Below are 16,427 nucleotides of genomic sequence, written 5' to 3'. Positions count from 1 at the left end.
TTAATGTATATCAAAGCATCTGCACCAAAAGTCAAAAACTCAAAACGACGACTTAACAATATCTCCTACAGTCGACACAAAATAATATAATAAACCCTAAATCACTATTAAAAATCAAGTATAAAAAACACTATAATCACACTCTATTAATCTAAGCATAAATAAATATGAAACTCACTTGAAAAAATAAGAATAAAAACCTATAAATGACTCTAAATCACTATAAAAAAAAACCCCAATATAACTCAAAAATTACTGTTACAAAAATTATGAAGAAAAAGTACAAAATTAAATTACCTTGATTTTGTGAATTTGTGATTAGAAGAAAAGATTTTCCTATTGTTAGATGAAAAAGTAATTGCTCTTCTTCTTCACTCTTCAATTACAGAATGAATTAGATTTAGAGTAATCGCACAATGATTAATCGCTCAGTTATATTAGTGGATGAACCCGCTGAAGTAACCTGCCAAGTTTAGGTGTTATCATAAAGACCCGCTCTTCTTTTTTTCCTAAGGCCCATTTATACCCAATACATAAAAATATTTACCCATAACCGCCCAATTTGAAAGAATTGGGTATGGATTGCCACCTCTAGATTGTATGATGTTTTAGTACTGTGTATAAATGTGGTTGATTGATATACCACCTGGAAATATACATCCAAATTTGGGTATAATGATGCTGATGATGATTTGGGTATTTAGGTCTTTCTTTTTTTACTTTCAAATGGTGATGTTGATTATGATAGAGTAATTGTTTGGTCAAGTTTTGTGAATCTGGATAGGAATAATGGTGAATCTGATATAGTACGAATATATAGATGAAAGATGAATTTGGTTATCATATGTTCATACTGTGAATCTTGATACTAACTGGGTATTTGATATCATATGATAAAATGGTGAATTTCAGTCCATTTTTTGCCAGGTAGGACAAAACAAGTATAGGTAGCGGGTGGTATTTTTAATCACTTGTTTAAGATAAATTTACACTGTTGGCTATTATAATAGGAAGAGATTTTGGTTTTTACTTATAATTGTAAATTCTTTCATGTATGTTAACTTTAGAACTAATTAGCCCAATAATACATTGTAAATTGATAATGTAATGTGATTGGAAGAATTAATTAATGGAAAATTTTGGATTCATATTGCTGCTGTAGTCAAACGCCCACATCCTTTTAGATCTACAATTGTATATCTAAATCAAGTAACGGTGGATACAATTTAGGGAAAGTTTTTTGTTTAATGATGTAACTATGTTACCTTTTTTTATTATTAAATTAAATTTAACGTCTTTAATTAACTACCAAAATACCACATTTAATTTAGTCCATTAATCAAAAGATTTGAGCGTTTGATTAATTTAAAAAGGTTCCTTATTTTTTTTTTCTCAAAATATCTTTTCACTATATATGTATATATATATTAAAACAATAGTTATCCTAGCATTTTAAAGTCTTCTACAATTTAAAGTTATTTTTAAAAATTGCCACATAGGTCTTTATCCTATGTAGCATCTCTATATTTTTTTACAATATATAAATCTACAAAATTATATTAAATTAAATAAAAATAAAATTTATATATAAACAAAATCTTACAAAAATAAAAATAAAAAATCACATTCTATATCATAATAGAAACCGTATGAATTTAAAATCTATTTTTAAAATTAGAAAATATTTGGTTTTCAAATTATTTATTTCTTAATTTTACTATCCAATATAACCAATATTATATATCACATTGTAATATAGTTTTTTATCCTTTTCGTGGTGGTGATTTTACGTTTTATAAAAACCTATTATCAATTAGTAGGTGAATTCAACGTAATTTGAATCATAGGTTTGTTTTTTGTAATCTAATTATAATTTGAATTTGGTTTCTAACTATATCTAATTAAAGCTTTTCAACTTTTACGAATTTATTATTTGATGAAGTAAGTTTTATGAAACTATTTTCTTTGAAAGAGTGTGATAAAATTCTAATAAGTCACATATTACTTTGCAAAAAATAAAAAATCGTTATGATTTTACATTACATTTACATTTTAACTTCATTTTATGTTCATTAGTATTGCATGAAGTATAATATGTGATAGTTAATATGAATATTTGATAATGTATGTTTTTATATAAATGCAAAGATTTTCATAAATAATAACAGTTATATTTTGAATTTATCTATTTCAATAAATGTAAAAATTTCCATTTAATGATAATATAGATTTATATGTACATGCCTAAATAATGTATAGTTGTTAAAAGTTATTATAAATATTCATATAACTAAAACAACATTTTTAAATAACCGTACATCGTACGGGTAAAATACCTAGTATAATATATAAAGTTAGTTTGAGTACAAGGAGAAAAAAAAAGTACCAAGGAAGAGCCACCCGTCGTCCGATCAAAGGTTTGGACGGATCAGATCAAGCCTTCCTCTTCCTTCTTTCTCATTCTCCGGCTGCTGCGACACCTTCTTCTTCTCTGCTGCCGCCAGCCACCACCTCATTCTTCTCCGACGAGACAACCACCACTGCAACCATCATCTCTGACCACCCCAACCACGACGCCAACAGCAAGGGTTTCGCCCGTACCGTAGCTAACCGTCACCATCTCTTGGATCGCTTCCCATCAAATCCATACGATTCCCATATGTGTTCCTTGACAACCAGTTTAGAACGGATAAGGGCAATGCCAATACCATATCCACCCGAAAAAGAACATGAATCTCCCCGGAAAGTCGCCGGAGTTGGTGGTGGTTGTTGTCTCGCCGGAGAAGACGGAAGAAGGAAGAGGTGTGGCGGTTGCCGGTGAAGAAAATGGCCGGAGAAGAAGGAAAAAGGTTGTACTTTTTGTATTTTTTCCCCTTGTACTCAAAATAACCTACCTCAGGGTGAGTTATTTATAGCACAAACATTAAAAAAAAAGTACAAAAAGTACATGTGTAAGTTAACTTACTTCCTTCTTCTTCGGCGAGACTGCCGCCGTCAACACCACCATGATCATCTCCGACCACCACCATGATCCTTCGGCGACGAAAACCATCTCCGGCGAGACTTACACATGTGTAAGTCATATACACATGTGTAAGTTGTATATAACTTACACATGTGTAAGTCTCGCCGGAGATGGTCACCGTCGCCGGAGGATCATGGTGGTGGTCAAAGATGATCATGGTGGTGGTCAGAGATGAAAGAAAGAAGTAAGTTAACTTACACATGTACTTTTTGTACTTTTTTAATGCATGTACTATAATTATCTTTCCCACATATATATATATATATATATATATAGGGTAATTATCCAGTGAGAACAGGTTTAGAATAAGAACAGTAAGAACAGTTTCTAGCCTTTGGATGAAAATAATTAAAGGTCATGATGATTAATGGCATATTTGAAATTATTCATTTAGTTAGTGGCAAATATGGATTTTTACATGTGTATTAAAGGATAAATGGGTAATCAAATAAAGTAATGAATAATATATGTATAAAAAAAAAGAAAAAAAAGAAATGCATAACACGTTGATGGAAGTTAAGAAAAAAAAGAAAGAAGCAGTTATCAAAATAGTTGGTTTCATAAAGTTGGATGAATTTCGAAATATTAAAAAAAAAAAGAATTAAGTGAATGATTGGATGCATTCCTCTGTTATAAATGTGGATGCAATTTAAAAAATGGATGTACTTCTTCTATATAAAAAAACAAGTAATATTACTGGAGTAAGTTTTATTCTAACTAAAGGCATACAAGATGATAAAACTGAGCAACATCAAATTCACAACATACTCAGCAATCCAAAACCAACAAGATTCTTGCATAAGACTCAAAGACTCCTACAAGATTGTCTTATAAAGTGTGGACTGATGTAAAGAAAGAAGAAGTACAAGGACTCCCAGATGAAACTTCTGTAACTTAAGGGACCAAAGTTGTCAAATTGTAAAGAAAGTTAGTTAGAAGCGGTTAATTTAGAAATCTTGTATATAAAGTGTATATCTCTGTATAATTTTGAATTAATATGAAAATATCACAAAAATCCCCAAATGTGTTTCTCTCAATTTTACTTTCTTATATGGTATCAGAGCTATAATTGAAGCTTGAAACTGCTTCAATTTGGTATCAAAACGACCCATTGACGGCCTGATTACACTTTCCGGTGTATATTTTTCCGATCAATTTTCTGTGTAAATAAAACCCTAGAAACCATAGAAATTCAATTGAAGCTCGAAATTGCTTCAATTCTGTGTCAAATTGATCTTATTCGGTTCCAATCATAGTCCGATTGAGTTTCTTGTGATTTTTCAGAATCATTTTTTGTCCTGTATATCAAATCCCTAAATTCTTTGAAGTGACGTCATCAATGGCTCCTACTGGAACTCAAGAACAAACAGCGCCACTATCCACTGACTCAAGCAATCATCCTCTCTACCTTCACCAAAATGATCATCCTGGTATTATTCTCATTACAAAGAAACTTGTAGGATCTGAAAACTATAATTCTTGGAAACGTTCTATGACAATTGCTCTTAGTGCTAAGAACAAACTGAAATTAGTGAATGGTGAATATGAGGAACCATCTCCAGATTCTGATCTTAGGGCACTATGGGAACGTGCTAATGATATGGTCATATCCTGGATACTCAACACTGTTTCTGATGAAATCAGCAACAATCTGAATTTTGTTAGTAATGCTTGTGCTCTTTGGAAAGAATTAAATGAACACTATTCTCAACTAGATGGCCATAGAATTTTTCAAGTCACACATGAACTTGTTGATCTCACCCAACACAATACCTCAATTGAAACCTATTATCACAAGATGAAAGGTCTTTGGGATGAACTTGATGCTTTGGAGGCACCATATCTGTGCACCTGCAAATGTACTTGTGAAAATGGAAAAGAACATGGAAAAAGGGAACAAAGAAAGAAACTGGTTCAATTTCTAATGGGGTTGGATGAAAGCTACACCAACATTAGGGGACAAATCCTACTCATGCAACCACTACCAACTGTTTCCAAAGCATATGGTATGCTTAGGCAAGAAGAAAAGCAGAGAGAAGGTCCCAAATCCACTCTTGTTACACCAATTGCACTGAATACTTTCACCTCTTTACCTAAACCATATGCAACAACTCAACTCTCAAAAACTTATATACCAAGGACAAATCTGCAAATTGAGAGGAGGAGTGTTTATAAGAAAGGTATTACATGTGCTTACTGTCATAGAGAAGGGCATACAAGAGATGAATGCTACAAATTGGTTGGTTATCCTTCTGGACATCCCCTACACAACAAATATCAACCACCACCAACAAGAACTCCAAACACTTACAACAACTCAAACAAAGGCAAAACTATCAACATGGTCATTGCTCCAGAAGACATACTCTCCACCTCCAAAGAGACTCCTTACACCCTGCCAACTACACCCCAACAAGATGCATTCATGGCTGCTAAGCTTGATCAGTTGCAGAACCAAATCAACCAAGTCATGTTGTTCATGCAACAAACACAACAGAATCCTGACAGTCCAGACCTCCAGAACTCCAACATTGGTACTGCAGGTATATTTTCCTTTACTACTAATTCTAAGCCTAAGTTCAGATTCATTGCCTGTTGCCTATCTAAGTCCAAAGACACCTGGATTACTGACAGTGGTGCCACTGACCACATCAGTAAAACTCTCTCAAATATGCATAATATACGTACCTTAGACACTTCAATTGAGATTTTCTTACCAAATGGACAAACAACTCTTGTCACCATCATTGGCTCTGTCACCATTAATGACAATATAACTCTTCATGATGTATTCTATGTTCCTTCTTTCACCTATAATCTCATGTCCATTAGTAAATTCCTCAAACCTCACACTTCTATCACCTTTACTTATAATTCTTGTATCTTTCAGGACCATGACAAACAGATTGCTCAAGGCATCCTTTGTAATGGTCTCTATCTCCTCTCTACTGATGATTCTTCCTCAAAAGTACATTCACAGGCAACCATCTTGAATGCCCAGAGCAATGTTCATCTTTGGCATGCTAGATTAGGGCATTGTTCCTTTCCTGTACTTAAACAAATAACATCTCTGCCTGTTTCTGTTACTACTTGTACTCCTAAAACTGTGTGTTCTACTTGTCCTCTATCAAAACACCATTTGTTACCTTTTCCAAGTAGCTCATCTCATGCTAAATCTCTGTTTGAACTGGTTCATGCTGATGTTTGGGGCCATACAAACACCCCACCATTAACAAATGCAAATACTTCTTAACAATTGTTGATGATAAATCCAGAGCCACATGGACTTATTTCTTACCAAGCAAACACCATGCCATTTCCACCATCAAAGACTTCTGTACTTACATTCAGAATCACTTCCAAACCACAATCAAAACACTTAGAACTGATAATGGCACAGAGTTTGTCAATGAGACCCTTAAATCCTTCTTTAATTCCAAAGGAATCATCCACCAAACTTCATGCCCCTATACCCCTCAACAAAATGGGAGGGTAGAAAGGAAACACAAACACCTTCTTGAAATGGCCAGATCAATTCACTTCCAAGCCCATTTTCCACCACATTTGTGGGGATACTGCATTCTGGCAGCAACCTATTTGATAAATAGACTCCCCACACCCATTCTACAAAATAAAAGTCCTTTTGAAATATTGTATAACGCACCTCCTTTTCTAGAACATCTCAAAGTAATTGGTTGCCAAGCTTTTCTTTACACAAAATCCTCAGACAAGTTTGCCCCAAGAGCCATTCCTACAATCTTTCTAGGTTACCCACACAACCAAAAAGGTTACCTATTATATGACCCTGCCACACAGAAAATACATACCAGCAGGCATGTCCTTTTCAATGAAACAATATTCCCATTCTCAAACAAAACAATTTCTCAATCGACCCCCCCTTCAATTGCCTCTCATCCAGACGATCAGTCACTGGATATATAATCTTTCTTGGAACCAGTCCTATTTCCTGGATCTCAAAGAAACAGAATGTGGTTTCTAGATCATCCACAGAAGCTGAGTATAGAGCTATGGCAGACACAGCCTGTGAAATATCATGGTTAAAATGTCTTTTTCTGGACCTTCATGTCCACATTTCCACTCCCACAATCATCATGTGTGACAACTCTTCTACTATCTCCTTGGCATCCAATCCAGTCCAACATGCAAGAACTAAACACATCGAGATTGATTGCCATTTTGTAAGGGACAAAATCAAAAGAGGTGACTTGCTACCCAGATATGTCCCTTCCTATGCCCAAGCTGCAGACATCCTCACCAAAGCACTCCCAAGACACCTTCATTTTAACTGCTTATCCAAGTTGGCAATATGTGATCCATACTCTCTGCCAACTTGCGGGGGGCATAAAGGCATACAAGATGATAAAACTAAGCAACATCAAATTCACAACATACTCAGCAATCCAAAACCAACAAGATTCTTGCATAAGACTCAAAGACTCCTACAAGATTGTCTTATAAAGTGTGGACTGATGTAAAGAAAGAAGAAGTACAAGGACTCCCAGATGAAACTTCTGTAACTTAAGGGACCAAAATTGTTAAATTGTAAAGAAAGTTAGTTAGAGGCGGTTAATTTAGAAATCTTGTATATAAAGTGTATATCTCTGTATAATTTTGAATTAATATGAAAATATCACAAAAATCCCCAAATGTGTTTCTCTCAATTTTACTTTCTTATACTAACATTCTCGAGTTGTGCATCCATAATTAAAAAAAAAGTTTGTGCATCCAAATTATGAAAAAGTTAGTGCATCCATATAATTCAGTTTGACAACGAGATCTAAAATTTGCATCCCTCTCATAGTTTGACTATAAAATTTGCATCTCTCTCATAAAATTTGCATCCATATAAGTTATGTGCATCCATATAAGAATTGTTTTTCAACCAATACACGGTATTTGTGTATTCTATTAATTTCTAAAAAATAATGTATGCAAGTGAAGACAATATATATAATATATATTATATAATATAGCCTGATAAAATTGTTGATGAATATTTGGATGTCATAAAATATGAGATTGATATATAGAATGAATATTGAATTTTTAAGAAGCCGTTCAATAACAAAGTGAATTTGAATATGTAATTAACTGAATTAATCTATATCTGTTTGATTTAAAATAGAAATTAAATACATTTTTATATTGTCTAATATACCCTTTTTAATGGTTGGTGATTTGGAAGTCTCCTATTCGTTCTTACATGTTCTTATTTTTATCTTGCTCTTATTGGATGACTCCCCTATATATATATATATATATATATATATATATATATATGTATGTATATGTAACACCCCAAAAATATAAAAGATAAATAAATCAATATTTTATGTATTTTAGCCCTTAAAATACTTTCTTAGTATTTAATTTTGAGATAAGGGGTTAATTTGGTTGAAACTTTAGTGGCTAGCGGGTATAATAACCTTTTATTTTGGAAGAAAAACGTGGCAAGCTGGGAAGAAGCCAACCATGTGAGTTATTGATGATTCATAAAATCCACTAACACAAACTCATTCCAAGTGTCAATTCCTTACTACTCAAATCTTCTAATTTCTTCTAGTGATTGTTGTGTGATTATTCCCTCCTAAATTTCAACCAAATAATCTATCTAACTAAAAATCAAATCAAGGACTTTGGTGGTGCTTTAGAGTGGGTTGAATTCTATAAGAAGAAAATGAAAAATTTGAAGTTTCAATTGCTTCTTGTTATTTTCTTTTCTTGAAGGTAAGAATTAAACCTAAAAATTATGTTAATTGAATTAGGGTTCTAAATCTTGAAATTTGGGGTTTTTTATTATTTGAGAATTTTCAAGTTAAGCCCTAGTAATTTTTAAATGGAAAATTGATAGTTGATATGAGTAAGTATTTTGATGATAGAAAAACCCCCATATTGATAATCTCGTAATTTTGGTGTTTGGCTAGTAAATGTGATATGGAATTTTACTATGAAAATGGTGTTAAAATGTTTAGTGTAGCCAAACACCATAATGAATGAGTTCATGGTGAATGAAATTAGTTGAGTGTGAAAGAGTTGAGTTTATAGAACTCATAGTGACTTATTAAAGTATAGGTAGAGAAGATTGTTCTAGTGAGCCAAATAGTCAAGTGTGCCTTTTTGTCAAGAACCAAGGTGAGTGTATATGTATATGATCATAGTTATGGTATATAGAGGTCATAGGTGGGTAAATTCCTATGACCCAATTGTATGTTGATTTTGTGTAAGACTAGTAGATGATGAGATACCTATTAGCATATATTATGTGTAGGACTAGTAGATGATGAGATACCTACTAGCATATATGGTGTGTGTAAGACTAGTAGATGATGAGATACCCACTAGCATATATTATGAGTAAGACTAGTAGATGATGAGATACCTACTAGCAAACATCCTTGGCCAAGTAGAATTAGCATGATCATGATTTGTTTTGTTGTTGTTTTGACATTAAAAGAATGACTCAAAGTTACTTGTATGCACTTAAAATTATATAACTAGATTATGATCATATGTATATACATTCACTAAGCGTTTTGCTTATATTTTAGTGGTTTAACATTTATAGGTGAACGTAGTTCTCGAGGAAAGGAAGCGGCCAAGTAGAAGTTGCAAAACTTTTGGGTATGATATGTTGCTATGTAGTTATCTTTGGTGTTTAGTTGACCCGATGACCCATGTGCTCTCAAGTGCCCAAATTAATCCTTAAACATGTCGCTTGTTGTCATAAACATTTGTTGTTCAAATGTATTGTAATTGGGTTGTTTGATTTTTGAAACTCAAGTGGGTAGTATGGTATGATAATTAGTCAAAAGGGTCATATGTCATTTTGATGTAACATGGGTAATACTAAACATTTGTTATGGTCATTTTGTTCTACATAGATTTATGGTTAAAATGTAAGTATTTTGGTGATTCTTGGTTTGAAGATGATTACATTTTGGAATGGTATAAGTGTTTGAGTTCAAATGATAGTGAATTGGTATTTTAAGTGTGTGCAGTAATAGTACAGACGCAGGCACGACTGACCGTGCTCAGCGTTTGCAGTATTTTGTCTTGATGTTCAGTTTTCTAGGAGCATGGACGCAGAGCACGGTTGATCGTGCTCGAGGCCGCAATTCTTCTATTCTCGGGCAAAATTGATCCGAACTTCGTTTGACGTTTCCAAGGTCCGGTACTTCTAAGATATGTTTATATTAACATATTAGGAAAGCTCAAATTGTTATTTTTCAAATTTGATAACTTTTATTTTTGACGAAAATTTGCAATATTTTTCTAAGTATAAGGTTGATTTGAAATGTTCGATTTTAAAGGTAATTTTTGTGATATTTTTGGTCCTATAATTTTGGACGTTACAATATATATATATATATATATATATAGGTTGGGTATTGTAAAACAAGTAATAAACTAAAACAAATAGAATAAGATCTTGACCATTATATCATGGTTAAATTGATGCACGAAGATTCACGAAACAATTGATACATGGTGATTTTCAATGAAGATAATCCTATTGTTTTATTTGTTTTACTTTAATACTTGTTTTATTTACCTAAAAACTTATATATATATATATATATATATAATTTTCCAGTGAGAACATGTTTAAAATACGAACGGTGAGAATAGGAGGTAAAAGAGGAATTTTAACATGGGATAAATTTTTTATTAAAACTTTTATTTTTCTATTAATTTGAAAATGTAACCACTATTATTGTTAGTTCTTTGTACATAAGGAAAAAAACTTCCATCTCAATCTAAATAGATTGCAATTAAATTAACCACATCAATTTTTTAAATAACAAAATTGATATAATTAGTTGTTTCATCCTTTTTAATTTTATAAATTAAATTTATGAATGTACAAAATTATATAAATTATAAATAATGGATGCACAAAATTATAAACTATAAATTATGGACATAAGGTTTTACATACACACACAATGGAGGATGCATCAAATTTATGGATGCACAAAATTACAAATTATAAAGTTATGGTTGCACAAAATTATAATTATATAATAATGAATACATAAAGTTTTACATACACATACACAATAATGGATGCACCAAATTATATATATACATAAAACTTTTAAAACTAACAATTTTATAAATACAATATTTTTTGTAATAAATTATGGATGCACAAATTTTTATATATGTAAAAAATGGATGCATCAAATTTTGAATAGACATGAAATACAACGGATCAAATCATCAAGTAAAAGCCAAATTGATAATTAACTAAATGCTAAATTATAGATAGGAAACAACATGGGTGGCGGTTACACAGTTTTATTTTTTTTTCCCCCTTTTTTTACGTGTAAACATTTTTTTTTACAATAATGCCTTTTTTGCCTTTTTTTTTTTAATTAAAATATTATTCAATTAATCTCAACCATAGATCATAATATCATAAGACACAAAAATGTTCTTATTTGTTTTTATTTTTAAAAAGGATGTCTTTCAGTCTAGTGTATCTATTTCTTATTGTTGGATTTCAAGTCGTGATAGGAAATTTAGTTTTTCATGGCCGGTTTGGACAATGAGTCCTTCCTTTGTGCTGTAAGTATTTTTGTACTCGTGTTTGCTTAGGCGTCTTCCCTAAGCACATTTTTAATAAAATCATAGCAGTTCTAAAAAAAAGGACGTGTATATATATATACATAGAGAGAGAGAGAGAGATTGAGTATTGTAAAACAACTATTAAATTAAAACAAATTAGACAAGATCTTAACCCTTAGATTATGGTTAAATTGATGCACGAAGATTCACGAAGCAATTGATGCTCTATGACTTTCATGATGCACGATGGTTTTCAGTGAAAAAAAACCTATTGTTTTATTTGTTTTACTTTAATACTTATTTTAATTTACCTAAACTTAGATGCCGGACACTCACATATTAATTTTTTAAACCATAAAAATCATGAGGGTCTAGACATTTATTCATTAAACAATAAATAATAAAATATTAATACATGAGGGGTTCCACACCTAAGGTTAAGTATTGAACAACCTTATATTCTCTTTTCCCATATATATATATATATATAAACAGCTACAGTGTGACATTTTTTCATACTAAACATTGAGGGTGTGACATTTTTCCACACTAAACATCGAGTGAGTATATTAATTATTCTCTGTATAATCAAGCCATTATGCATGAGTATATTGGGTTTTAGTCAAGGTTGTAAAACTCTTCCGAAATAAGCTTTTGACTCTCTCTCACCGAGTTAAATCAGAGATTTGATCACGAGTTTTCTAACTTTTATATAAACAAAATCATGAAGGAGTTTGAATCTATCAACTTATATTATACTTAATCTTTGAGCTTTGAAGTATTATGTCAGTATTTCTAAAAATATTTATTTAAGTTTGAAGTGTTTAATACATTTTTAAAATTCTATTACACATAATTTTAAAAACTATTATGTTTACATACAAAATCTCAATCTATGTACTCCTCGAGTCGAGATCGATTTTTGAAAACTCATAACTTTTTTTGCCGAGTCAAGTTTGAGTCACGAAAGAATACATTGACGTATTGTTGCAGTGACCGATATGATAAAAGATCGATATTGATATTGTCGTTGAAGATGGAGGTCTAAGATGACTTAATAAGCAACAATATTTGTATAATAACTAAAAAAAACTCTATTGAATTTTATTGTACGATAAGATAAGTTTATATTAGGCCAGAATGGCTTATACGTGTACTAGAAATACCGTCAAGAGTAGGGAAATGGGTATTTAAATGGAGACCACTAACCATCCAGCATCTGGCCAAATGGTGGGCATTCACAACCTTTATTTTTCCATCTTAGAATCCATTTGTTTTTCACGTGGCTTAATTAAGATTTATGTCGACAATTTTTCAATCCACACCTCTCAACTTCAGCACCACCAACCAACGACGTCCCTAAAAATTCAAATATCAGTTACGAAGTAAATTTAATTTATACCTTTAATTTCTAACAAACACAAATATATATAAATATTTTTTCTTATAAATGATAACAAATGATTATTAAATTATATACATAACAAAATCTTAATCATCTTATTACTAGTTTTTCTAAAACTTTTTTTTTATTTATAAAAGTTGGTTATTCATAGATTTTATTTCTATTCCTATGTTAATCATAGTATAAGACTCGTATAGTTTTACGATATATACAAATATATTATTTTTGTAATGTGCGTTATAATACTTTTATCTTTAATCTTAGGGAAATAATAATTTAGCATTACAAGTTTTTCAACATACTGTACAAGTCATTGTTGCTTATGCGTGGTAAATTAATAACTTGCCGTGGTACAATTATCACTTCCCTTATTCTTATTAAACAAACTACCTTTTATACCTTTTAAAAATTCTATCTTTAAAAAAAACCAAAATATCCTTAAATTTCAATACTTTCTTAACCCACACACTAGTATACTACATCAAGGATGACAAAAATACCCGTACCCGATGAGAAATCCGATATCCGAACCTGATTTAACGGAGAAATCCCCGAATTAACCGAGGATGGGGACGGGTATGAGGATGTTATTCTATTCCCCGATGGAGATGGGGACGGGGATGAGAAACCGTAAATTTCCGATCCCCATATCCGAACCCGATATTACTATATATATATATTTATTAGAATTATTTTAGGTTTAGAGTTTTTTGTTCAATACTTTTTATATGTTATATTTTATTTATCATTTATTTAACATAAATATTAGTTTACATATAAAAAGAAAAGGTCGAACTATACGTTCTACTACTTATCCTATGCTACGACAAATTTATGTTTATTCAAAAAAAAGGGATGTCCCGACGGGGATTCCCGATTCCCGAAAAGGTCGAACTATACGTTCTACTACGTTCTACCCGAGGGGGATTCCCGATACCCGATGGAGACTGGTATGGAGATGTAGTTTATATCCCCGACGGGGATGTGGACGGGGATGTGAATTACAAGTGGAAACCAGGGATGAGAATCAAGATCTCCGACAATACCCGCCTCGTTGCCATCCCTAATCTACATCTACCCAAAATATCTCAAAATATTTTTCACTTATTTACTCAAACTAACCATCTTTTTTAGGAAAGTGATATATCTACAACAATTTTTAGTTATCAACAACAATGTATGTTTTATGCAGTTGTATATTGTACAGTATTACATGTGCATTTGTTGTAAATAGCCAAAAACTGTTGTAGATATATCACTACCCTCTTTTTTGATTCATTAATTTAAATATTTCCACATAATATATATCTATAATATTCTTAATGAAAATATTTATAACATACATATCTCAACTTTCAAAGTAACAACATTATATTTTTACATCAATGATTTTTACATTAATAACCACACTACTATCGCCATCAGAACGTCGCCGTCATCACCGCTGTCACCACCACCACCCATCGTCGTCACTGTCGTCGCAATACGCAGTATATAAAAGTACATCGAGTGATACTTTTGTAAAAAGAAGTTAGAGACTTTTCACTATTGGTAGTAAAAACTTTTTTTTTTTTTTTTGCAATGACTAGGAAAATTTCAAGTTTTCATATTCTCTTTCTTGCATATTTAAATGCATTTAAATATTTTGAGCTATTTTAAGCTTTTATTCACTACAAATAATGTTGTATTTGTTCACACTTTTAGCTAGTGTGAACAAGTTAAAAGTTTTATCATGCTTTTATGTGTGTAAAAATATATAGGACTAAAAGTGTGTGGAAATTTCTCTACACTAAAACGTGTGTAGAATTAAAAGTTCACACTTTTTAGCGTGGAATTTCATAATTATTTAACACCGCATTTGTTCATGCTACCTTTTTTATTAGCATGGACAAATGAGGTGTTACAAAATAATTATAAAAGTTCATACTAAAAAGTATGAACTTTTAATTCTACACGCTTTTTAGTGTGAAGAAATTTCTACACACCTTCAGTTTTACATATATTTACACACATAAAAGCGTGACAAAATTTTTAATTTGTTCATACTAACTAAAAGTGTGAACAAATTCAACATTATTTGTAGTGATTATTAGAGTACTTGCCAATGATGACTAGTCCAACTAGTCAGAGGCATCCCAGGTTTTACCCAAAGTCTTAAGTTCGATCCTAAGGGATGACAAGTCTTGGGGTTTTTTCCTCCGAATATGTGTAACGGCCCATGGTCAACATCTCGTTGTCTAGGGTACATGCAAGACTTTACTTATTATACGGTGAGGTTTCCCTGATGTCGTATACCGACTGAATGTTCGGAAAAAATTAGAGTACTTAAAATTTTGATATAAAACTTAGTATTATAGTTTGAGTTTAATTAAGCTTTTCTCATTATAATTTGGTCGTACAGTTTTTTAGCTCGATTTTCTTTTGTCCATTGGACTTTTGCGAGCCTAATTAATTCAGTTAGTTAAGAATTAAGATCAATGCCAATCGGAGTCTACATTCCAGCGCAATCCCATGAGCTCTCACATATCCTTCAAGTACAATTTTTTTTTTTCAAAATTACATGCATTAGCTTCACATTATATAAAGACATGTCAAAGCTTGATTTTTCGAAACATACTCAATGTTCAAGACTAGTATAGAACCTATATATCATTTTATTTTAAATTAAAAAGACAAATACAAATACTAATGATCGAGTAACATTTTAATATATAGAAAGCACTTCATTAAATTGAAATGAAAAACAATACATTCCTAAGAGAATTTTTCGTAAGTTAAAAAAATGCACATTCCTAAAAGTTATAAAAAAAAAAACTTGAAATTAAACGACAATACAAATAAAACTTAAAGTTTGAAAGACTTCAAAAATATATAAAAAAAAAAAAAAACTAGTTCCCGTCATTGGAACCTTGAACGAAATGCTTGTATTTGACCATCAATTTCTTATTTGCATCTTTGAAGAACTTCTTTCCTTCCTCATGCATCCAACTTGGTTGTTCCCATAAAGGAAAATGTCTTGTAAAAAGTATCTCGAGTCGGGCGGCTAGGTCGGAAGTCGAAGAACGAGACGGCGCCGCGCATTGGACGACGCCGAGGTCCTCGGCGTTTTAGTTTTTGCGGGCCACCGATATGGGTCTGTGCCAGATATCTCGTTTTCGTTGGCAAGGCCGACGGGCTGATACGTACTCGGCAACATCGTCATCACTTTTGAGTACTTCAACAATCGGACCGACACCAATTTCCTTTTGTTTTGGCCCAAGATGTCAACAGTGGAAGGCGTGAGAATAAGCATATATGCAGTTTATCTTTGAAAAGCAACCAACAATCATACATATTAAACGAGTATTCATTTCAAGAAAGTAGCTAGCTAGCTTTCCGAGCTTCTTCCATTACTTGGGTGTTGTT

General features: G+C 31.8%; 1 protein-coding gene across 1 annotated transcript; it reads left to right on the top strand.

Moving 5' to 3' along the window:
* The first annotated feature begins 4,364 nt into the window (after window positions 1-4,364).
* LOC122597447 lies at window positions 4,365-6,278 on the top strand. The gene has a single exon (XM_043770039.1). It carries the CDS (start codon window positions 4,365-4,367, stop codon window positions 6,276-6,278), a length of 1,914 nt encoding a protein of 637 aa, XP_043625974.1.
* Window positions 6,279-16,427: the final 10,149 nt, after the last annotated feature.

Source organism: Erigeron canadensis, chromosome 4 (genome assembly GCF_010389155.1).
Source record: "Erigeron canadensis isolate Cc75 chromosome 4, C_canadensis_v1, whole genome shotgun sequence".
NCBI classification, from domain to species: Eukaryota; Viridiplantae; Streptophyta; class Magnoliopsida; order Asterales; family Asteraceae; genus Erigeron; species Erigeron canadensis.
The sequence above is the reverse complement of the archived record's forward strand: the minus strand, read 5'-3'. Positions and strand labels throughout refer to the sequence as shown.